Below are 25641 nucleotides of genomic sequence, written 5' to 3'. Positions count from 1 at the left end.
ATCTGGGCACAGCCCCCACGTGTAAGACACACTGATATAAACCCCTGAACGTAAGGAGCAACGATCATCATCAACATCTGGGCACAGTCCCCACGTGTAAGACACACTGATATAAACCCCTGAACGTAAGGAGCAACGATCATCATCAACATCTGGGCACAGTCCCCACGTGTAAGACACACTGATATAAACCCCTGAACGTAAGGATCAATGATCAATATCAACATCTAGACACATCCCCTTCGTGTAAGACACACTGATATAAACCCCTGAACGTAAGGAGCAACGATCAATATCAACATCTGGGCACATCACTCCATATAAAACACACTGATATGAACCCCTGATTGTAAGACCCCTGATTGTAAGAACCCCTGATTTTAAGAACCCCTGATTGTAAGAACCCCTGACTGTAAGACCCCTGATTTCAAGAACCCCTGATTGTAAGAACCCCCGATTGTAAGAACCCCTGACTGTAAGACCCCTGATTGTAGGAACCCCTGATTGTAAGAACCCCTGATTGTAAGAACCCCTGATTGTAAGAACCCCTGATTTTAAGAACCCCTGATTGTAAGAACCCCTGATTGTAAGAACCCCTGATTGAAAGAACCCCTGATTGTAAGAACCCCTGATTGTAACAACCCCTGACTGTCAGACCCCTGATTGTAAGAACCCCTGATTGTAAGAACCCCTGACTGTAAGACCCCTGATTGTAAGAACCCCTGACTGTAAGAACCCCTGATTGTAAGAACCCCTGATTGTAAGAACCCCTGATTTTAAGAACCCCTGATTGTAAGAACCCCTGACTGTAAGAACCCCTGATTGTAAGAACCCCTGATTGTAAGAACCCCTGATTTTAAGAACCCCTGACTGTAAGACCCCTGATTGTAAGAACCCCTGATTTTAAGAACCCCTGATTGTAAGAACCCCTGATTGTAAGAACCCCTGATTGTAAGAACCCCTGATTGTAAGAACCCCTGACTGTAAGACCCCTGATTGTAAGAGCCCCTGATTGTAAGAACCCCTGATTGTAAGAACAACTGATTTTAAGAACCCCTGATTGTAAGAATCCCTGATTGTAAGAACCCCTGATTGTAAGACCCCTGATTGTGAGACCCCTGATTGTAAGACCCCTCATTGTAAGAACCCGTTTGTAAGACCCGTGATTGTAAGAACCCCTGATTGTAAGAACCGCTGACTGTAACACCTCCGATTGTAAGAACCCCTGATTGTAAGAACCCTTGACTGTAAGACCCCTGATTGTAAGATCCCCTGATTCTAAGAACCCCTGATTCTAAGAACCCCTGATTGTAAGAACCCCTGATTGTAAGAACGCCTGTTTGTAAGAACCCCTGATAGTAGGAACCCCTGAATGTAAAAACCCCTGATTGTAAGAACCCCTGAATATAAGAACCCCTGATTAAGAACCCCTGATTTTAAGACCCCTCATTGTAAGAACCCCTGACTGTAAGACCCCTGATTTTAAGAACCCCTGATTTTAAGACCCCTCATTTTAAGAACCCCTGATTTTAAGACCCCTGATTGTAAGAACCCCCGATTGTAAGAACCCCTGATTGTAAGAACCCCTGATAGTAGGAACCCCTGAATGTAAAAACCCCTGATTGTAAGAACCCCTGAATATAAGAACCCCTGATTAAGAACCCCTGATTTTAAGACCCCTCATTGTAAGAACCCCTGACTGTAAGACCCCTGATTTTAAGAACCCCTGATTTTAAGACCCCTCATTTTAAGAACCCCTGATTTTAAGACCCCTGATTGTAAGAACCCCCGATTGTAAGAACCCCTGATTGTAAGAACCCCTGCTTGTAAGAACCCCTGATTGTAAGAACCCCCGATTGTAAGAACCCCTGACTGTAAGACCCCTGATTGTAAGAACCCCCGATTCTAAGAACCCCTGATTCTAAGAACCCCTGATTGTAAGAACCCCTGATTGTAAGAACCCCTGATTGTAAGAACCCCTGATTGTAAGAACCCCTGATTGTAAGAACCCCTGATTGTAAGAACCCTTGACTGTAAGACCCCTGATTGTAAGATCCCCTGATTCTAAGAACCCCTGATTCTAAGAACCCCTGATTGTAAGAACCCCTGATTGTAAGAACGCCTGTTTGTAAGAACCCCTGATAGTAGGAACCCCTGAATGTAAAAACCCCTGATTGTAAGAACCCCTGAATATAAGAACCCCTGATTAAGAACCCCTGATTTTAAGACCCCTCATTGTAAGAACCCCTGACTGTAAGACCCCTGATTTTAAGAACCCCTGATTTTAAGACCCCTCATTTTAAGAACCCCTGATTTTAAGACCCCTGATTGTAAGAACCCCCGATTGTAAGAACCCCTGATTGTAAGAACCCCTGATAGTAGGAACCCCTGAATGTAAAAACCCCTGATTGTAAGAACCCCTGAATATAAGAACCCCTGATTAAGAACCCCTGATTTTAAGACCCCTCATTGTAAGAACCCCTGACTGTAAGACCCCTGATTTTAAGAACCCCTGATTTTAAGACCCCTCATTTTAAGAACTCCTGATTTTAAGACCCCTGATTGTAAGAACCCCCGATTGTAAGAACCCCTGATTGTAAGAACCCCTGCTTGTAAGAACCCCTGATTGTAAGAACCCCCGATTGTAAGAACCCCTGACTGTAAGACCCCTGATTGTAAGAACCCCCGATTCTAAGAACCCCTGATTCTAAGAACCCCTGATTGTAAGAACCCCTGATTGTAAGAACCCCTGATTGTAAGAACCCCTGATTGTAAGAACCCCTGATTGTAAGAACCCCTGATTGTAAGAACCCTTGACTGTAAGACCCCTGATTGTAAGATCCCCTGATTCTAAGAACCCCTGATTCTAAGAACCCCTGATTGTAAGAACCCCTGATTGTAAGAACGCCTGTTTGTAAGAACCCCTGATAGTAGGAACCCCTGAATGTAAAAACCCCTGATTGTAAGAACCCCTGAATATAAGAACCCCTGATTAAGAACCCCTGATTTTAAGACCCCTCATTGTAAGAACCCCTGACTGTAAGACCCCTGATTTTAAGAACCCCTGATTTTAAGACCCCTCATTTTAAGAACCCCTGATTTTAAGACCCCTGATTGTAAGAACCCCCGATTGTAAGAACCCCTGATTGTAAGAACCCCTGATAGTAGGAACCCCTGAATGTAAAAACCCCTGATTGTAAGAACCCCTGAATATAAGAACCCCTGATTAAGAACCCCTGATTTTAAGACCCCTCATTGTAAGAACCCCTGACTGTAAGACCCCTGATTTTAAGAACCCCTGATTTTAAGACCCCTCATTTTAAGAACCCCTGATTTTAAGACCCCTGATTGTAAGAACCCCCGATTGTAAGAACCCCTGATTGTAAGAACCCCTGCTTGTAAGAACCCCTGATTGTAAGAACCCCCGATTGTAAGAACCCCTGACTGTAAGACCCCTGATTGTAAGAACCCCCGATTCTAAGAACCCCTGATTCTAAGAACCCCTGATTGTAAGAACCCCTGATTGTAAGAACCCCTGATTGTAAGAACCCCTGATTGTAAGAACCCCTGACTGTAAGACCCCTGATTGTAAGAACCCCTGATTTTAAGAATCCCTGATTGTAAGAACCCCTGATTGTAAGAACCCCTGACTGTAAGAACCCCTGATTTTAAGACCCCTGACTGTAAAACTAGCTGGTAGCCCATAAAGCGAGAGGTTGTGAGCTGAATTCCTACAGTACACAGCATTTATTCTTTTTTTTCTCTTATCAACGGATACATCTCCGCATAAAAAAATTTATGGAAAGACAACATTTGCCTTTCTTACGCTTGCATTTAAAAAATCACGTGGAGCAAATTCGTCATCCGAGAATTTGTAGAGAACTTCGACAGATTTCGAATTCAACTTTGCTTAACTTTGGAATGATATTAATTCTTGTGTCAGTGTCGATTTCATTACGGAAATACTACTTTTCAAGTTTGACAAGTGCTTCGCTTTATTGTAAATTGAAAATCAAAATTACTGAAATCAAAATTACTTATATAAATTTTTCATAACTGCCAACAGTATAATAACACCTTTATTTAGACACGATAATGTTTAAAGCTGAACAGCTTGTGGGGTCGTGTGCAAATGCAAATAAACTCTAAATTGAATAAATTCAAATTTATTTCAGTTGTTCGGCTGGATTAACAGGAAGGGGGGTATTGTAGTTGTGAGAACCAATATTAATGATCAGAAATGAATGAATGGATAATATCAACTATTAACTGAGGGAGTTTGAGCCTCTATTGTTTAGATGATCACTGAGCAAACCTTTTAAAATCAGTTTTGCTTTAAAGACCCTCAACAGTGTATGAAAGAAGAAATTATTAAGGCCACCATTACATATCGACGAAAAGAACTTTTCTTTCATTTCATTTCATGTGCATAGTTGTTTGTAATCTTGTTGATACTGAAATCAAAATGATGTGAAACCTATCTATTGCCAGAAAAGAAATTAATGGATACAATAAACAGTTCATTTAGAGAGTGCAAGTCTCTATTTGTACCATCATTGAGCTAACCCATCCGTTTTGCTTTCAGCGAATGATTTCTTACTTTGTGTCACATTGGCAATAATCATCACCTCCCGTTTAATTCAGTTAATCAAGTTGCGAGATTCACTTATAGTTTATTATTATACAATGAGAGATGTTGAATACACTTATATTTGCCTAGTGCTGAACCTGGACCTCATTCACTTTTATCATTATTTGTATTGACAGCATCAAAAGACATGCAAATAGACAAACTATTGATAATATATCTCATACCTTTTTTGAAGAAAAAACAACATCAAGGAAGGGAAATGAAGTTTAATTTGAATAAAACCAATCCACAACTTGTATCACAACTTAAATAGTTGTATTGCTTATAAAAATATGAATTACAATATGGGTAATACATAATAACTTATTAAGAAGAAATCACTAAAAATTAAATAGAAATGAAAATTTATGGATTAAGTTCAACAATTGAGATTTTACTAAAAAAATACAAATTATCAATTCTTGAAAGTCTGCAAAAAAAAAGAAAATACATTTTAATCAAATAAATTCTTCAAAAGATCTGCACTTTTTCCTTCAAGTTTTGAAATAGTAACTATACTTCATTTCAAACCACTTACGATACTTACAATTCTACTATCTTCATCACAGTCACTGTCATTATTACGGGGATATTTACAAGATTCCTACAAAATATATAAAACAATCAAGTTTTATTTGTTTGTGTTTGACCACCTATGTCTTCAAAGTTGTTTTCAAAATGAAAGGTTTACTATTCACTTAAAAAAGACTTGCAATGGATAATTTTTGAAATACATCATAAATAGTAATTACCCCTTCACTAACCCTTGCGAGCCTTCTCTTGCGGACCTAAACAAAAGTGATTAATTGGAGTTTTACTCATATCAAAGTATTTCCCAAGACTTATTAAGACTTATTAAGGCAATAATTTCTCCAGTGTTCAAAGAGTTGCAAAGAAACCATCATAATCATCATTTAAACCCAAAAAATTTCACCTTGCTTTGCTGATAATTATCACCATGCAGTGCTGCACGTGCAGTTGAAATTCAAAGTACAGTGAGGAAATTGGCATTTGACCAACACTTAGAAACTCATGGAAGAACAAATTCACTGCACGCCAGTGAGTTTGCTGGATTTTTCCTCGTATTAGAGTTTTTTAGGAACATCAATTGACGAGCACGTCAATTGCAGACAAAGATATATCTAGGACTCTTAAAAGCCATAACTGGGAATATCCAGTAAATCAATCAAAGTCCAATTTTGCACTTTAGCCAGTTAAGCCATATTAGTTTTGGCAGTTTCAAGGAAGTACAGACATTACCTCCGCAGAATCCACCACAGTTTCATCCAAATTTTCACCTTCACCAAGATCAGCCTGCCATATAAGTAATATACAATGAGTTATTTTAATTTAGTAGACAATTAACATGGGGCATAAAAGTGATAATTTCCCAATTTCCTGTTTTGCTTTTAATAGCACTATATACAGCCACATCTCACTCTGTGCAAAAACAGATGCCTTCACTTATACACTAATATATACATACTACTGGTATACGCATTTCTGTTGATGTGGATTTTTGGAATACTACTTTTCAGATATTATCTGGTTTATTTATTGTTAATAAATACAATTGCCGGAACATTTGCATTATTTACCTCATTTTCTAAGTCCTGAGGTCTTTGGGCCTGTGATTGAATTTAGAATAAATGGAAATGGACATGCCAAGATTTAGAAATTCATTTGGAAGTAATATATCTGTTAATGAACCATGTTGATATTCTGCTCATGTAAGGTTAAAAAATCTTTAAAAATATACAACAAAGTAACTTAAACTTACTCTTTCCTCTGTTTGTGGTTTGCTTTTGCCTGTCTAAAGCCTCCTGAAAAAGTGGAATTCATAATAAAGTATATGTAATTCAAAGCACCACTTTATAAAATACATTTCAAATAAAGCCAACGATTGTATTTGCAGTTTCTTCATTCTCGTTTTTATATTAATTTTTCTTTTCTACAAAAAGAAAAAAATTACATCATGATTTCTTTCTATCAGCTGTTTACATCAATAAAGCTACATTTGTTTCCTAGTTCATATAGTGCTATCTTTGTGGTGTCTGATTGGTTTATCCAGAAAGCCAACAATGGTATTTTCAGTTAATTTCCTCCTTATTGTTTGTATTTTTTAATTTTTCTCTTCTACCAAAAAGATATACACCATGAGTTCTTTCTATAAGCAGTTTACACTTCTTTTTCTAATGTACATGCATTGGAATTTTTGTGCTGTAGGTGTGGTATACGCAGATTTAACTGTCTTTGCTACACAATTTTGAATCTACAGTGTATTTAATGGTTGCCAATTTATCTGTGATCTACCAAACTTACAGAAGCTTGCAATTCAATTTCCTGCTGTAATCTTATAGCTCTGTCCCTTTCCAAGAGGTCCCTGTAAATTCAAATTAATGTAGTTTGAGTTACAAAACTTAAACCATTATGGTTATAATGAGATCAACCTGAACAATAGTTAGTTATAGCACACTGCAACATTAACCTGTGAGCCTTTAGAGCATTTGAAGCCTCCTTGCCTTGGTGTATTGCTTCTACCAACTCTCTTGTAAGGCTACTTTCATTTCCTTGAAGACATAGTCATCCATACCATTAATACACAACGAGATAATTATCAGTGTTAAATTGCATAATTTAACAGAACATCATACACTTGAATTTTTTTCATTTCTTGGTTTGTTTGTTTGTAAATGTTTTTTAAAACTCCCAAATCAGAAGACAATCAGGAGATTTGAGATTTTTGTAAATTATGATTGTCAGCTACAGGATTACCATGTATGGGATACCTTTGATAGGTTACAATTTGAGCAACAAATTGGAAGCTCAGATGCCTGCACTGACCTGCTATCAAACTTCCAACTATCATCCTGTTGGAAGTTAATGTGGGGTGCATCACCCTGACCTCCACATCTTCACTCGATTGTTGAGATTGTTGATGTTTCCCACAAGCTATGCAAATAAGACATTCAATTCATTACATTACTGAGGACATGACAATGTCTCTTTTGCATGGTTCTGTTCAAAACATATTACTTTTGCATGCATTTTTGTTGAACAACTAATTTGTGTTTGTTTCCTAAATTTTATTTTCCAAGACAATGTTGTGATTGACAATGAACTATGGAAAAGTCTGTTTGAGGTTACATGCCTTTTGAGAGCTGACTTTTGTTGTCCAATAAACTGCTGTTTCATGGTAAAAGTGGGAAAAAAATTTGAAAATGATTTCCTTGGGTTACAGCTTGATAATCATGTGAGTCACCAGGAGAACCACCAGTGTCTCAACAACTAATAATTATAATAATTATAATAATAATAATAATAATAATAACAATAATAATAACAGAGGTTGGTAATCAAGCCTAAACACTTACCACTGTTATCAAAATTGCTGCCTTGAAGGGAGGCACACAGATAGCAGGTTCCCAACACATCTGATATATCCAACAAAGCTCTGAAATGAACCAGTAGTGTGTACTATATTCAATGAAGTGATGGATACAATACTACAATATGACTTGCACATCTCAGCTATTATTGAAATATGCTTAACTAGAATCACTTATCCCTAATGAAATGAAATGCAAAGCATGACCACTGTATAATTCTTTGCTCTGATTGTTATGAAGTTATATTGCAGAGATTTATAGGAGGTGTACCTTAAGGTATCCATGGCCTTTTGCAAAGCTTTGTAGCGGATGAGCACCAAAGGAATACAGTCCTGGTGGCACTGCTTTCTCATCTGAGTTCAATATTTAGATAATAAGATTTTTTTGAATGTTATAATAATAATTGCTTTTAATTGTATAAATGCACAACATTAATTTCGTCTTTCCCTTCCAAACAATATCGTGCAGAACCTCTAATTTCATAAGACATGCATTTCATTTCAGTGTATTTTGATGTATGTAACCTTCAACTAGTGATGACTCAACTGTATAATTTAGGGAATGGGAAGAATTTATTAGAAATGTCAAAACATTAAGTGACGTGTTTTATGTCACAATTCTAACACTACAATCGGACGCAAAGCGCTAAAAAAACTAAACATGAACACAAAGTTAAATGTACATTTTATACAATTATGTAAAAACACTATGAACCCAAGATAGACCTCAGTCAGTTGTAATACTACACTTGATTCTAAATTGCAACATTAGAACTTAGAATTAATGAAATGTGAGTCCCATGAAGAAATAATAGTTTAATATTTATTTAATAATTTAATATTTATATTGCGCAAATTAACATGCCGATATGATCAAATGAGCATCACAACAATGTTCGGGGGACTTTGGCCAGACTGCATCAGCAGTTTTACAAACAATCGAAGGAAACTTATTTGAAGATGCCCCCTCCCTCCAATTCCCAGTAAACAGGCCAGACCACATCACAGTAATCTCGTGAGTGGGTTCTTTAACGTCCCCTGCCTAACCAAATTATCTAATTAATAGATGCAGGAGACGGGACCTACGGTTTATTCGTCCTTATCCGAGAACACTAGAATTTCTATCCATTTCTTATTAGAGAAAGGTAGCGCATTCTCCTCAGTTATTTTAAGAACTTGAGTGTTGGTCTGGCCGGGGCTCGAACCATCGACCTCGACCTCCCGCACAACAGTCCAGCGCTCTAACCAATTGAGCTAACCGGGAGGCGGTTGAGCTAACTGGGAGGCGGTTAGCTCAAGAAACAAGGTCATGTATAGCTGTTGGCTCCTAAGAGGTTAATCCCCAGCATTTGATTAGGTTTCCCTGCAAGTTTTCTGGTTGTCATTAATGGTGCAGGCTGGAAATAAGCACTTTGAGAAAGAATGTATTTCATTCAAACACAAAACCCCCTGACATATGGCAAGGTCATGAACCTGACTGCAACACAATCTGAAGTTTCACATGCTTATGACTAGGCCAACTGTGACTTGTCCATCATAACCTGAAGAGACTTTGTATGCAACTCTTATCTAAAAAATCATCCCTACAAACCTTCACACACTTACTTCTCGTGCATTTATGCACAGGAATGGTAGCACTGGGGGCACATCATGTGCTACCATTAGTTTTCTTAGAAGCTGTAAATCATAGGCTGGTCCACATCTTGGGTCTAACAGTAAGAATGTAGAATCAATTGTGCACATAACTTCTTTGCAGGACCAGATTAAGATGATTCATTCCAAGTCTTTACTTACTCGCTTCTGCACCAACCAGTTGATCCACCTCCTCTTCCACTGTTCCCACTGAAAAACATTACATGTCTTTTTTTATCTTATTCTCCCTTTCTTCTATTACATTATTTTACAATATTCATGTTCAAAACCTATCAAAATATAATTTGAACTAGGATTGACAAGCCAATATTTGACCTTTAAAATTTGTATATAATTGTTGGATTACACTATTACCTTGTACTGCCTGTGCAGCCAAAATGTGGCCATCCATTGCCATAGGACAGCATGTGACTACTGACTCTAGGAGATTGAGAACAACTTTAGGATGAATGATTACAAAGACTATAAACAGCATGAATTGACTACTTTCAGCTATAAGTTTTGTCTTTCAAGTTATTACAACTCTCATAGTCTTTTCAAGTGGGTATTTCATTCTTAATATCTCTTTGTGCAATATAATTATGCCCATCCCGTTTGTAACTCAACTCCAGAAATAATTACATATTGAACTTCCTTCATCTTTACCATATAGGCTTTCAACAAACATCTCTGCTCTTTTCTGGTCACCTAATTGAAAGGAAACGAAAAAGAGAAAAAAAGGAAAACAAGTTCATTAAAGCTGCAAGAGCAATGCTACCCTACACTTTAGTTCTCCAGACAGAAAAAGTGTGGAAAGTATACCTACATGTACCTGCTACAATGGGTACTTGATGTACTATTGGTGATGAAGTGAAGATAGGTCTACCAAGTTCCTCATCACTTGTGTTTTCATCTGAAGTAAAAAAAATAGGCAGTTAAGACTGGATATGGCTACTACTATTACATCCCACATCTTTTTGAGTACCCAATAGATGGTAACAAATAGTCATTCATAATAATAAATTAATGATTAAAATAATGATAATAATATCAAAGAGAAATGAAAAATTATAGTGGCTACCTCAAGAACCTCACCATTCCTCTATCCATCTATCCTTTCGAATCACTCACTCAACCAAGTCAACATTATGGCCTCACCTCCATAGGAGGCAGTGGCCATAAAAATTATTTGAAATCAAATAATATATGGATGGCTATTTTAGGGTCCACCTAAATTAAATGTTAACACAAGTTTTTACGTGTTTGTATACTCTCATCTAAACACCAGTTGACATGTTCGCGTTACAGCCCCATTTATTGGTACCAAATCAAGTTTCATTTCTGACTATCCTAGTAGTTATTAATCATAACACATAATGTCATGTACCTTCTGGAGGGTCTACCACAACCACCTCGTTGGGGGCTCTCGCTACCCCAATTCCAACATTTCCAGTTCCTGATGTTGATTGCCCTGTTGTATCAAGCATTAAAGAAAAGAACGATCGGGTTGAAATAAAGTGATTCTCTTGGAAAGTATTCTAGGTTACTTAACATCATCTTTTCACAGAAGCTGCAATTACTCATGGTAACATCACAGTCAATTAAGCTAAGAACGAATTTCAATCGGTAAGGAATGTTCTCCAATTACCGATAATTGGCGGGTGCTCGATCGTCTAAGAAAAACCTTTAATGCATAAATATGATATGAACTTTTCGTTAATAATCACCTGCTGCACCATCTCGATCTTGATTCGTGTTATCTGAAAAAGAGAGAACGACGTTATTAAGTTAATTTAAAAGAAACTGAATCATGTAGTTTAGCCGAGTGCAGGTTCAGCACATCATGAATCACTTAAGATCATCTTTTCATGGAAACTGCAGTTACTATCAGAACATCACAATCAATTAAGCTAGGAATGAATTTCAATCACGTCCTTGGCAAGGAGGCAAGGAAAGTTCTACAATTACCGGTATATGGCGGGTGCTCGATCTTCTTCGAAAAACCTTTAATGCTTAAATATGATATTGATCTTTTCACTAATTAATAATCACCTGCTTCGCCATCCTGATCTTGATTCGTGCTATCTGAAAAAGAGAGAAAGACGACGTTATTCATTACATTTCAAAGAAACGGTCTGATGTAGTTGAGCCGAGTGCAGACATAGTTAAATATGGTGCAGATTAACATGAGTACTCCTTGAATGAGACAGATATTCGTAACCATAATTCTACTAGACATTGTTGTTCTTCAGTCCCGTGAACAGACGAACTTTTCCGAATACACTGTAAAAATGCATTTTCTACGTTGTAAGCAGAAGATCTCTTCAGCACTTGTACCGTGGACTAGTGAGTCAAGACTCGATTCAACTCGGGCCAGACCCCGCCACTTGCGCATCGTCGCTCGCGTGAAGCATGAAGTACCGCAACGTGCTCTATCTCCAAACTTCAGCATACTTTTAAAAGTTATGTCGGAAGACTTGGTTCGAATTTTCCAGTAATCCTCGTTAAAAGTTTATCGGGACTGCTGTTGCGACTTGGGCATGTCTTGTCGTTATGCAAATGTTTTCTTTCCCTAGGGCCTTTTCTAACTACGAAGTTGACTTGCCCTTTTCTTTAAGAGTTATCTTACCTCGATCTAATCGCATGAACACTCTACAGCGGCTTTTGAACATTGCCTTCATTGTATCCCCGCACATATCATCCCATGTGCCAGCCAGGGTCAACAGGTTAGAACTACTGACAGTTCGATAAAAGAGCAATCTAAAAAAAAAAAAAACGGTTAACCGCTACATAATACATATTTCTGGGCCAGAAATCTGTTACTTCCTATTAACTATTTGTCAGCTTTACCTCGACGCCTCCCTACTATTTAGATGCTGCCTGAAACCATTCAATACGATCTCTTGCAGATTAGCTGTACTGGAGTTGTTCGGAAATTCCAGCTGGGTGACTCTTCCACTACTTTCCAACACCCGCTGGATGTTGGGACGCGTTACCTTCAGCTGATCGTAGTAGCGTAGCAATATGAAAGAACGTTTCATACTTCTTGATCGTCTTGTCCTGTCCGTCGACATTGCTGTTTGAGTACTTTATCAACAAAAACGGTCGAAATAAATTAAAGATGTTAGAGAGTCGAAGCGCTTTAAATGTACTCGCCGGTAAATGATATGACATTTGAAAACTTACATCTCATAATTGCTAATGAATATTTTTCTCACTTTGACGGCTATCTGGATCCATTGGGATCACATGTAGACGTTCCATTGTGAACAATCACCTTTAAATGGGCCGTTTAATAAAATAAAACTGCAATCAGTTTGGATAATAATTATTGTGATCCACATTATTGAATGCTAATTTGATCAAGGAGGGGTCAAGAAACAAGCTCCTTTTAAGGATGCACATCATATCAAAGTTGCCACTTTCAAACGAGAACATACGATTGATAGTCTTCATACTTTAATGAATTTTGATACACCGTCAGATGTTTCCGATGAGAGTTTTTATAAGTTCGATCCTTCACGTATCGACATTTTTTTTTTTCCATCATCGGATGGAATATACGGTCCTCCCTCTATTTTGGTGCATTCCTTGTTCACCTGGCTCTTTAATTCGTGTCTGTTCAGTTTTCAACATTTTAGAACACAATTGATTCTTGGATGGTATGGCCAAATGTCAAATTATTCAGCTTCATAGGATCGTGAAAAAGGTGTTTGAAGGGCTGTTTTGTCGCAATTTTGCAACAATTGTCACACTTTGCTATATCTGTCGCACTTTGTAATAACACTTGTCGCACTTTATAATTACACTTGTCACACTCTGTAATGAAAAAGCTGTTGCACTTTGTAGTAACAGACTTTACTACATCGCTTGCAGCGCCAGTGGGCAAGATGAAGTGAACCTTGTGTTCTGATTGGCTACCGGAGTAGGCAAGATGGGCCGATCTTGCCCGGTTGGGATTGCCTGCATTGATCTCGGGCATGAAATAAAAAAATAATTAGAACTATTTTCGTAATTCTTGGGCAATTTCGGCGATGGAAACGCAAAAACTGCTAGGTGATAATCAAAATAATGCAAACAGAAACGACTTTCGTGTGCTACAAATGGCTTTCGTTCCAGGCTTTTGAATTGAAGTAAGCGGCCGACCATTTAACTTTTGAGGAGAGGGGAAGGGGGGGGGGGGGTGATTTCTGGTCATGAAAAATTTTTTTCTAGCAATCTGCTGGGCAGGATATTTTTCCATTCTAAATGCTCTGCGGGATATTTTTTCCCTCCTGATTTCTCTGCAGGATTTTTTTTTTCCTCAAAGAAAAGGGTAATGTGTTTACATATACAAAATGTATTTACAAAATGTATTTACATTTACACTGTGGTCATTGCAGCAATAGTTCTAATATAGCTATGTTTTCGGAAAGTAATTCTTTACAATCGTTTTATATTACATCAAATAAAGTGATGCACCACAGGCAGATGTGAAAACGTTTAGTTTCTCAATTAACAAATTTGATAATGTCAAAAAAACATTTCTGGCACTATGACAATCATAAAATTGTTTCATTTGCTGATAACGGATATGGTTTGCAGTTTTCAGCCATGTTCATCACTGCTGTAAATTTTTATCTTGCAGCACAATTTTTATTCATGAAATATACAGCTACTGTTGATACACCTATCAATGCCATGCCCCAACAGGGGGAGTGTGCAATTAGGTGGAAAGAACAGACCATCGCACTTTGTAATAAACGAAAAGATGTAGCACCTTGTAATTACACTTGGTAAATGGTAGGAGGACAAACTAAGCCTGTCTCGATTGGGTTAGTAAAGTTGCTGGAAAGTCCCTCATTGAAATGCCGAAAACTTTCTAAAAAATTGTCCGGCTACCTAAATATCAAAATTCGCCACATAAATGTTTGATACTTTTATATCAACGTTAAAATAAAACTTTAGTTTTCGTTGATCACAATAACTTTTAACAACAGTCAAGAATAGCTTGGAACTTAGACAGAGCTCGGTTCGCACTGACATGGGCGAAATTGGAATTTGTTCTTGTATGTTGGAGGTGAAACTATTCAATTCTCCTCTTCTGTTCGTAATCCTGGAGTGATACTCGATCTCAGTGCTGATATGGAAGACCACATTAAAAAGATTTTCGAAAAATGTCATTTCCATCTAACTGATATCAGTAAGATCAGTACATATTTGGATCGTGAATCTGCTTAAGCAATTATTCATCCTTTTGTGACCACTAACTTGGACTACAGTCTGTACTGCTATTTTATATGGATTACCTAAAGTTCTCTTAAACCGCCTACAGCTAGTGCAGAATAGGGCAGCGCGCATTGTAACATTTACAAAGAAGTATGAACATATAACTCCCATTTTAATAGATAAAAATAAAAATAAATAGAAATCCCAACATCAGGGTAGTCCCATCAGAACTTAAAGCTCTGCTATCAATAGGAGCCCTGGTGAATAGGATCCAAAAATAAATATAAAATAATAAAAAAGTCTTATTCAATATAATATTACAGAAAATTCTAATTAACGTGACTATTATAAACAACATATCCATGATAAAAAAAAGATCTCTTGGCTGTTTCAGTTCTAGCGCGAGGCAAATGAAGCAAATTTCCCTGTCTTGTTCTGGTATTATTAGGGTTGGGGTTGGGTTTAGAGGACAATTACCAAAAATACATTTATTAACCACTTTAAAAGTATGTTCGTCTCTTCTCGACTGTTCGACTGTAATAACATTTACTGAAAGGCCATTTAAGATCCATTAAAGCTTGACCACTATCGTTAGATTTTGAAACAATTTTGGATGCCCTTCTTTGAAAATTATCCAGAAGTCCGGCATTGCTAAAACTTGGGTGTGGCCAGTCATAGTTTTCAAATCGGTTCAGTTCTTTGCTTTTGATTCCAAAATAGCGCAGTTTCCTGAAAAAGAAAGAATGATCTATTGTGTTGAATGCCTTACGCAAGTCCACAAAAGCTAGTCGTCAGGAACTTTGCTCTGAGACAGTGAAGCATTAATTATTGCTTGAAACGTCAGCTTTTGTAATCGTTACGGTGGCCAATTTACCATTTCAACTTTGTTGATATATCCAAATTATTTCGTTACCCCCACCGACGCAGCCCCAAACAGTTTCTTTCGAAACTATCAGCCTTTATTAATTATTACTGTTAATAGGTTTTGTGACAATTGCAGAAGCGTCCTTTAGAAGTCTTTGTGGAATGTTATCTAAGCCCACTGCTTTGCCTGATTGAAGTCGTCGGCCTTCCGACTGAACAGCAGTTTCAGAACTGTCAGTAAACAGAAAAGTAGCGTTCGTAGCTTCTGTTAAAGATATACTTCACGAGAGTTTCGATGCAGCATTTACAAACGATTTGCAAAGGTTGACAGCTGTATTTATGAATGTATTGTTGAAATAATTTGCGATTGAGCTCTTTTCAGTTATAACTTGACCGTCGACTTTGAGTTGTGGAGATGGTTCTTTGCTTTCGGAGGGGAGGATTTTCTTAACTGTAGTAATCTAGTAGTAGTAAATACTTTTATTTAGCTAGGGTAACTCCTAAATACGTATGATGCACGATCCTCGCAGTAGATAGCGCTATTTAAGCAATAGCGAAAATCAGACCTGAAAAAAATCCGGCCTGTACGGGACTCGAACCACTGACCTCTGCGATACTAGTGCAGCGCTCTACCAATTGAGCTAACAAGCCAACTGGGAGCAGGCCGTTAAGTTGATTCATAATAAGCACTAGTATCGCAGAGGTCAGTGGTTCGAGTCCCGTACAGGCCTGATTTTTTCAGGTCTGATTTTCGCTATCGCTTAAATAGCGCTATCTACTGCGAGGATCGTGCATCATACGTGTCTAATACCGCAATTCAAAATATATGAACTTCATATATTTCATTCTATCTGATTTATCACTTTCACGGGTTTATTACGAATCAACTTAACGGCCTGCTCCCAGTTGGCTCAATTGGTAGAGCGCTGCACTAGTATCGCAGAGGTCAGTGGTTCGAGTCCCATACAGGCCTGACTTTTTTCAGGTCTGATTTTCGCTATCGCTTAAATAGCGCTATCTACTGCGAAGATCGTGCATCATACGTATCTAATACCGCAGTTCAAAATATATGAACTTCATATATTTCATTCTATCTGGTAACTCCTAAAGTTACAAAAACTGATATCCTTAGAGGCCCTTGGAGATTCACCAAGATTTATATCCAATTTTCTCAGCTTTTTTACCAGCTCCTACTCTTTGCGTTCTTGTTCGAATAAGTTACTCAAGGACCTAAATTGTGGAACAGCATACCCGCATCTTTAAGAAATGCCGATTCCTTGAATTCTTCCAAAAAAGACATATTTAATTCGCCAAGCTTTTTTGATTTGTAAATATATTTCTGTTTAATTTCCATGTTTATATAATGTAGCTGTTAGATTTTTCAGTGTTTTTAAATACATTTTGTGATACTTTTACGCGCCTAGAGCAATTAGTGATATAGACGCTATATAGATAAAGTTTATTATTATTACCATTGTTGTTATTATTATTAGTAGTTGATAAATATTCAAGAAATTCGCATAAATTTAAGTTTTCCGTGAACTTTGACGTTTTCGCGCTTGATATGTGCTCTAAACCTATATTTTGAGCACAATCTATGTAGAAATAGATTATTATCTCTTAGGTACAGTTCATGCGCCAAGGTTTTCCGAAAATCACCCGCACGTGACATGATCGATCGTTGCTTTTTTCACGTGTGTGTTGTTGACAGTGTAACCAAAGAGGCGATGAGACTCACTACCTCGTGTTAAGTAGTGAATTGATAGAATCTTTTACCCTGAATTTTGTTATCACCCACTTCATTTTTATTTTTGTGCCCTTCACTTCGGCATCTCTAAGTATTTTCACAAGGTCGCCCTCTTTCCTCCTTGCGAACCAAGAACCAGCACTTTTTTTCTGAAGATTTTCTTTCGCCACGTACTTCTTTCACTTCGACAAGTTCCTCTTAAAAAATCTCTCCGAGTATGCCAATCTTGGAACTCGGACACTCGTCATTGTCCAAATTTCAGAAATGTGCATTTGTTTCACGAGAGAAATGGTTTAGTCTTCGTGGCGAAGATTGAAAATGACTCTCGACCAATGAGGGCATGAGAATTTCTATGGTTATTGTGAAAAGGCCACAAACAAAGTGCGAAAATTTTATTTCAAAGAACGACAGAACAAAGGGCCGCAGCTCCGCCTCTCGTTTTCGCAGCAGTAGCGGTTTCTTAGCAGTCACAAAATAAGTAGTAAAATACAGCAAATCAAGCATCCGAAAAGCATCAAGATGAATCTCATGGACATTAACAGGCTTACTGATGGTCCAGTCCTCGATGTAATAACCTGGCTACAGCGGCAGAACTTGATAGCTAGTCCTCTGAGATGCGTGCCATGCAATAGAGGAATGGAATTAGTAGAGAGAAATCCAGACCACGTAGATGGATATGTGTGGTAAGAATAGACATTACCAATACTAAACTTTTTTAAATATCTACTTTCTATCACCGACATACTACTAGGTAGTTTAGCATTGAAATAAGTGATCATCATAAATCGGAATTCCTAACGAGTTAGACCACTGCTTTCCCTTTTCCAAATTTAAGCAAAATGACTAACAATCGATCCTTGTCTATAATTATTAAATATTTTTCTTTATAAGGAGATGCAAAGGCTGTAGAGGCAAAAAGTCTCTGAGAGAAGGCAGTTTTTTCGCCGAGTTTCCCCGGATTCCTCTGAAAAAACTCCTAATTGTGATCTATCTGTGGAGTCAGCGCGAGTTGCGCTCTAGGGTTTCTTCCATGGTTGGATTGACAAAAAACACCGTTGGACGTGTGTTTGCCACGCTCCGCTTCATTTGTAAGAGAGATATAGAAGATAGACCAGTCACCCCATTTGGCGGGCGTGTGTACGTGGTCAAGTGTGACGAAAGTCAATTCAAGCACAAATCGAAGGTGAGTAAGTGCACTGTAATTTTCATTTCAAACGGAGGCTTCTGTTTGAAAACTTAGTTTTGTAGCAACTTCTTGACAACTTTTAAAGGAAATCTATCAATTTCCGGGCTCGCCAAGTCTCATTTATTTATTTGCTTATGGTTTGACAGAGGTTACGCCCCCTTTTAAGATTGCCCCCTTGTAATACGCCCGCCTTTAATAGCTTACAACATCCCAAAATCAGAGTAGTCTATAGATTTTCCGCCAAGTATCAGACACATCCAACTCTCCGTACGGAAAAATTATTTTACCACGAAATATTAATAGGGTTTGATCCGCAAGCATTTTTTCTTGCTGCAAGTCATACATGTGCTCGCGAGCACAGCCAGGTTGAAGAATTGTCCGTTTTTCTAGCTACCGTGCCCATGATACAAGAACGCCTAACACCCGCCATTAAATCTGGTAAGAAGGAGGGTTTATATGCCAGGAGGGTGCTTGATTTCGCACGCATCAAGTCAAAGTTAATCGTTATTTTGACAAGCATGAATGCCAATATAAATATCCGTTTTAAAAATTTAATCGTTATAGTATCAAAGAGGTCGCAGGGCCAGCGAAGAAGTGTGGATGTTTGGCGTGATCTCTACGGAACACAGTCCTTGTCGCGGCTACTTTCAAGTTGTAAGGAGAAGAGACCGCCGAGCATTGTCCAATATTCTTCAAAGGGTCCTCCTGCCTGGGTCAGAAGTGCACACTGACGACTGGGCTGCGTACAGGAACCTTCATCTGTACGTTCCTAACGTGACCATGCACAGAATAGTTGTCCATCAGAACAACTTCGTTGATCCCGTTACTGGCGTACATACGCAAGAGGCAGAGTCGGCGTGGGCGCGCGTCAAGTACCACGTAAAGAGGGAGAAAGGAATCCGCCAAGGGGACCGTGACATCCAGGATTTCCTTGACGAACACATGTGGCGAGATTGGCGCGGGCTGGAAGCCGTTTTCGAAAATGTTCTGGCAATAGTACCAACGTACTATATTCCGAGTAGCCTGATTGCTTAGAGGTTATGTAACGTATTAATCATTCAGCTCTCAAACAGCCTGGTGTTACAAGCTGTACCAGTAAGAAGCAAAACACGGCATAAGGATGTGAGATGATTAATACTGCATGTCATTTTTGACAAGGTTTCTTTTTATTTCAAAAGGTGTTTAATACCATCTCATTCGATTGATTGTGGAGAAAGAATGTGTATCTGCGCTATGAAAGGTTGCGAAAAGGCAATACGAAGGAAAAACAAGGAGGAACACATGGAGGGAAACCAAAGAAAACATTTGTCCCTAATGACCAAGGAACGCCAGAAACTTCTCTGGAACGTCCTCGCTAAGGTAGGTGGATGATAAAATGTGCAAACAAAGGAGGCGTGGGTATCGGCTGTTAGCGTTTTTCTCTTTTTTCTTTTTGCTCTTAACTCAAAAAAGCCATAATTTGGGTTGGAGTTTTTTAATGCAATAGAAATTTGTTTCCTTTAAATGTATCATATATAATTAAACAGTTTCAGTCACTTTTAACAAAGCTCGCGTTGCAATAGCCTTCTACGCAGACGTTCTTTGGGCTCGTCACGCAATCTTCCTCCCCCACGAGCTAAGAAATAAAATAGCTACTCTTAAGGATCAATTTTTGCCCCCGTTTCCTTAAAAATTCGCTTTTGTAAGCAACGAGCCGTTTCGTTGGCCATTTTGTTGACCATAATATCGTGGTTTTGTGCGCGTCGTTTTCGTCTTTCGCCCACGCCCTAGGCGATCGATGCAATACTGCAAAAAGGCTAAGGGTTTTATTACGACAACTAATAGCCAAAGTACTGGTTTGAAATAATGATAGAATAATTAATCCCTTATTCCCTGGTGTAACATGTGGTACATTTTGCTCATCGCCCTAGATTTTCCTCGCCTTTAAGTCTACGGAGCTCCTAAAAATAGGGAGCGCCTGGGAACATACGAAAATCCTTACGAAACTCGCTAGGCACATTACTTTACATGAAATGTTTTCCATATGTTTTATCTCAAAAGTATGTATATTATTTTCTTTTTTCAGGTACCACAAAACATAAAACCAACACCAAATGGAATGGTTACTGTATTCACCTGGACATTACCCGCAGCAAAGCCGAATGCAGTAATGCGCTCTCCAATATTTGAAAAGTGGGAGAGACAGTGGTGTATCCTGGTCGACACCAATGACTGCACTTATCTTCAGTACTCCCAAGGTGCTGATTCAGCGTGCGTATCTGTGAGGTAAGTTTCTAAATCTTGACAATGAACATATCAGAGTCAGTTGCTGCTGCAGAGTAGACCCTATGTATCCTAGTTTCATTACTGAGAGCAAATAAACTTCAGTCAGAGGGTGTGGATAAAACGTGGCCTAAGCCATGGCCTACCCTGTGGACCACCCTAAGGCCTAACGTATGGCCAACCGGTAGGCAGATTTTTAAGAACATAAAAATAAAATCAGTAAGAGTCGAACGAATACGCTGGCGTACAAAAGGGTATACTAAGAGGTCGCTAACACGATTTTCAACGTCCGAGGGAACGAAACACTGCAAATATCACAGCACTCAACTATACCGGTAGGTTAAGGGGGAGGGGAGAGGTGGGGCTAATATATTGCGTGGTCGCAGGGGCGTATTTCCTTTCCTAAACGGCTGTTGCCATATGAAAAGGTCAATTTTGCCATTTTGAAACGGTCGTTGTCATTTGTCGAAACAGTCGTTGCCATTTTGTAATGAATGGAAACGACTGTTCTCGGAAATGGCAACGACCGTTTCAAAATGGCAACGGTCGTTTACGAAAGGGAAAATTGCGTCGCAGAGGATATGCAAAATGGCGGTCAGTTGGTGACATATAGTGGAGTGCTAGTGTAAAAATGTAATCAGGAACGGCGTTATATCGGAGAGCATATCCGGGTAAGAAAAAGCTAATATAACGTGCCAGGCCAATTTTTTAAGTGCTGTAGAGTATTGAATTTGCAACGAGCACCCCGGGACACGCACGCATCGCCGTCGTAAACATTTCGCAAACTTTACTTGCTTTTTCCAAAGAAAGGGCCAGTATTACACTAATTTGAAAGGAGAGCTGATATGATGATGCTTGCCCAAAAGTTGCGTTTAACCGGCTTCTGTTCCTCGATTTCGTTATTCTATCAGAAGGTTAAGAAATTTTGATTGGAATGTGGCGCCCAAAACAACAGAAGAAATTCGTTGGTAAGACAGTACTCAGGAAAACGTTGAAATGTTTCCAGCAATGCTATCCTTTTAAAGATCTGACCACCGGTAGGCCATAGGTAGGCCATAGGGTAGGCCAAAGGGTAGGCCAAAGGGTAGGCCATAGGGTAGGCCATAGGGTAGGCCATTGGGTAGGCCATAGGGTGGGCCATAGGGTAGGCCACGTTTTGTCCACACACTTTCTCAGAACGATCTTCGTGCACCAAGAGAAATGGGCTCCAAAAAAAATTGACACATCCAAAATTTAAACTTCAGGAACTGCGGTTATTTAATTAAAACAGGTTGAGTTAATTATCTGAATATATCAACAAAGTTGAAATGGTAAATTGGCCACCGTTACGATTACGTTGCTTTTACCTAATCATTCTAAGCAACACATGGCAATCTGCGGTCTTTCCTTACACTTAGGTAGCCCGGAAAGCCAGAAAACTCTTGAACAAAAGCTCATCTTTCAAACCAGCAGTCTAAATCCCACAGGTATCAACGAACGCTTTTCATTCCACTGATTTATTCGTGTTTTTCTCGTTGCCATGTTCCCACCAATCATGTAGTTCCTTTTTCTGCCTTCAAAAGCACACACAACCCACAATTCCTCTATTCACTCCGACAAAGGGCTAATGCTCGAAACATCGGCTTTTATAATCGTAATGGTGGCCAATTTACCATTTCAGCTTTGTTGATATATTCAAATTATTTCGTTACCCCCACCGACGCAGCCCCAAACAGTTTCTTTAGAAAATTTCAGCCTTTATGAGTTTATTATCAACGACTTGAGAACCTTGATATAGTTGAAGAACATCAGATACATTAGGAGACTTAGGGGAGGGAGAGGGCCCCTGTCTGACCTTAGTGCCATATTTTCGCATAAATTTCATTTTTGTCTCTCAAAAAGGGTAACATGTTGTTAGATAATTGCCTGGTAAGCAGAGCAAAATTAGACTTGAGAATACACATTCTCTTACTCCCGATCCATTTATTCGTAATATATAGATTTAGCCAAGCCTAAAAGCAGAGCTCCCAAGTTCATAATATTAATGATAACATAAAAGAAGTGCAAATGCCAGAACTTGCCTGAGACCCCCCTCCCTTCGTTTTGATAGTCTCCCCTACCCTACCTGTGGAAGTTGAAGGCACGTACGCATGTACGTACGTACGCTCGGTCAGGCACGTGAAAAACAAACGAAAAGAGGTTAACCATAATTATTCCATGGGTATGGGGGTCTGCCCCACACGCGCTTTGTGCACATGGGAGCCCCACTATGAATTAAACTTCACAGTATTAGATAGTGGTTAAGGTATGTGCAAGAAATAAAACTGTAGACATAAATTGAGGCGAGGAGCACTGATTTGCCCGAAAATATCCTCAGAATTGGGAGAAATAAGTAAAGAGCACTTTTGTGCTAAGGGATGGGTGTGGATTTGTGCCCTGGTTTGTTCAAAAGGTGGCTTGTTAGGAATGAATGTAATCACTTAAATACCCTGTACTCGAGGCAGTTAATTGACAGACTATGTCATTAGGAACGTTTCATACACTTATTTCATTGTCATGTAACGGCATTTATCTCGTTTATCAACAGTTGTACCTTGAGGAAAGCTGGTGACAAGGCAAGAATTTACATAGTGCCTGTTGTGAAACTGTCAGAAGGCAAGATGGTGAGGCTTGCCAATAAAATGCCTCAAAACACAACACATGCAACAATGAAATTAGAGATGCTAGTACCCGAAATTGTTGAGGATTAAAGAAATTTCATCCTAAAGTTGTAACACTATTTCAATTGAAGCTTGTAATACTATTTGAATTGAATTGAATTTCTTCACTCCTCAACTTTAGAAAGAGCTACTATAGGAAAATTAATTACCTGATGAGGGAATTTGCAATTTGTGCAATATTAGTTTTTGGCATGCAATTTGATGTGGAATTGGTGAGTCAAGTATGGCTTTCCCTTGAATCATATGGATGAAAAAAAATTAATAAGAAGTAAAGAAAACAGCAATGATATACTTTTTTTGTCCTGAGTGCAAAACAAAAGATGCAAAACAGTATCACTGAGCCTCGTTTTCCACTCACAATTCCACGCTAAATCCCTCGCTTTATGAACCATCAAAATGCAAGTTTTTATCGAATTATGCAATTCTATAATGAGACTGCATCCCTCAATGAAATCTTAAAAAAATTGAAAACAAATATTGAGATGATGTCGAAAGTCTAACAAGATTTTTGCATCAAATTTAATAACTAAGATTTGTCTCCAGAACGTGAGCATGATGATTTGGCTGGATTAATTGGCAATACACTAAGCTAATTCATACCTCCCTGACATGATTGAATTTAAAGCTACCTTTGTTTCATTTTAATTTATACTCGTTAATGTTACATCCATAGTATAGGACAGGCCAAATTTAGTGTTTGGTTAACTCTTCAGCCTTATTTGATTTTACCAAATTTTAAATAATCCAAATACATGTAATTAAATCTGGGTGGAGAGGAGTGGAAATTATGTGTATTGTAAATAACTGCAGATGTGCTACACTCAGAAATACTTGTTGATAAAGTCTATACATCACATAGACAGAGAGAGCTTTTTATCCATAATTGATGTAAAAACTAGGAACTTAATTCTCCAGAATCAACAAATACATATATACTACGAAGAATAGAAGCAAATTTTTAATCCATCATAAAGGTCTCTCATGGTACCCCTATAATTTCAAAGAGTGGAAATTTTATTATAATGGAAATATGCTAAAGAAGTTGTCAATTTTTGATTTTGATTAACCCTTGTACTTCCTTTTAATGAAATATTTATTCAATACCCATATTGTAATTCACACATTTTTTTTAAAGCATTAACTATTTACCTCTTGCTTATTTTTAATGACATAAATTTCAGATGTAAGGAGTTTGTTGAGTGTCTTAAAGAATGAGTGGCTCATAGGTTGTTAGGAAGTAGGCACTGTGCCTATATTGAGTGTCATCATCTCAATATTAATCTGTAGAAAACATCAAACTCTTTTTGTTTATATTGCATGGATAAATTTTTCAAACAAACTTAGTTGTAATGCAAGTGGTAGATGAGTGTTTGATCCAAGTTAAACCTCATTTCCCTTCCTTTCTTCAAAAAACGTGATGAGATATATTATTAATGGTTTGGTTATTTGCATGTATTTTAATGCTGTCAATACAAATATAATCAAAGTGAATAAGGTCCAGGTTTAGCACCAGGCAAAGTGTATTCAATATCTGTAATTTTTTAATAAATTTCAAATAAACTTTGGAAACTTATTTGCAATGACCCTTTTAATTACTTACTAGGTTTATTCCAATCTCTTTGCCTTTTGCCTGATAGACTGTGAGAATGAGCAGGTTTGCTACTGACAATAGTTATGATCCCAAATGGGTTTCTGTGCTTTTCAATATTACAAACAATGGATTCGAATATGCAACATTTTCATATACATTTTAAACTATTGTTAACCCTAAACCTTGACCTCTCAACAAATACATGAAAAGTGATTGTATTCAACCCATTGGTCCTACAATGTGTACCATACTTTCAGGGTTTTATGTTTGATTCACATCTTCAAGGGTCTTAATACAGATCATATAAGAGTTGTAATTTTCTGATTTATGTTGGAGCTTCAAATTCATACTTTACAACCAGATCAAAGCCTTCCACTCAGGGATTGCCTTACATTTAGGGGTGTTATAATCAGAGGTTCTTACAATCAGGGCTC

At 38.1% G+C, this 25641-nt stretch overlaps 3 protein-coding genes across 9 annotated transcripts; 2 read left to right on the top strand and 1 right to left on the bottom strand.

Moving 5' to 3' along the window:
* Window positions 1-4061: 4061 nt before the first annotated feature.
* On the bottom strand, window positions 4062-12384 carry LOC148743074 (uncharacterized). Of its 6 annotated transcripts, none has more exons than XM_088762328.1 (19): window positions 12280-12377; window positions 11703-11735; window positions 11378-11410; window positions 11038-11121; window positions 10477-10563; window positions 10317-10358; window positions 10026-10091; window positions 9813-9860; window positions 9624-9727; window positions 8290-8372; window positions 8005-8084; window positions 7475-7582; window positions 7119-7200; window positions 6953-7013; window positions 6411-6453; window positions 6229-6258; window positions 5891-5944; window positions 5383-5418; window positions 4062-5234 (listed from the first exon to the last, which is right to left on the bottom strand). In XM_088762328.1, the coding sequence occupies exons 1-16, from the start codon at window positions 12344-12346 to the stop codon at window positions 6230-6232; spliced, it is 1050 nt and encodes a 349-aa protein (XP_088618454.1). In that variant the 5' UTR covers window positions 12347-12377; the 3' UTR covers window positions 4062-5234; window positions 5383-5418; window positions 5891-5944; window position 6229. The 6 variants fall into 6 exon arrangements, with proteins under 6 accessions (XP_088618454.1, XP_088618459.1, XP_088618458.1 ...); XM_088762333.1 differs by having other exon boundaries at window positions 10483-10563; XM_088762332.1 differs by lacking the exon at window positions 5383-5418 and having other exon boundaries at window positions 12280-12378.
* A 4583-nt stretch (window positions 12385-16967) lies between these two features.
* Window positions 16968-19690, top strand: LOC148743073 (uncharacterized). Its single transcript, XM_088738562.1, has 3 exons — window positions 16968-18152; window positions 18361-18652; window positions 19220-19690. Exons 1-3 carry the CDS (start codon window positions 17989-17991, stop codon window positions 19688-19690), a joined length of 927 nt encoding a protein of 308 aa, XP_088594688.1. The 5' UTR covers window positions 16968-17988.
* A 151-nt stretch (window positions 19691-19841) lies between these two features.
* Window positions 19842-25189, top strand: LOC148743072 (uncharacterized). Of its 2 annotated transcripts, XM_088762320.1 has the most exons (3): window positions 19842-20014; window positions 20721-20920; window positions 23484-25189. In XM_088762320.1, the coding sequence occupies exons 1-3, from the start codon at window positions 19874-19876 to the stop codon at window positions 23644-23646; spliced, it is 504 nt and encodes a 167-aa protein (XP_088618446.1). In that variant the 5' UTR covers window positions 19842-19873; the 3' UTR covers window positions 23647-25189. The 2 variants fall into 2 exon arrangements, 1 of the variants encoding a protein (XP_088618446.1); XR_016002176.1 differs by lacking the exons at window positions 19842-20014; window positions 20721-20920 and adding an exon at window positions 21295-21588 and having other exon boundaries at window positions 23484-23663.
* The last annotated feature ends 452 nt before the right edge of the window (window positions 25190-25641 follow it).

This window comes from Stylophora pistillata, chromosome 1 (genome assembly GCF_964205215.1).
Source record: "Stylophora pistillata chromosome 1, jaStyPist1.2, whole genome shotgun sequence".
NCBI classification, from domain to species: domain Eukaryota; kingdom Metazoa; phylum Cnidaria; class Anthozoa; order Scleractinia; family Pocilloporidae; genus Stylophora; species Stylophora pistillata.
Note: the sequence above shows the minus strand (reverse complement) of the source record. Positions and strands in the feature narration are given on the sequence as shown.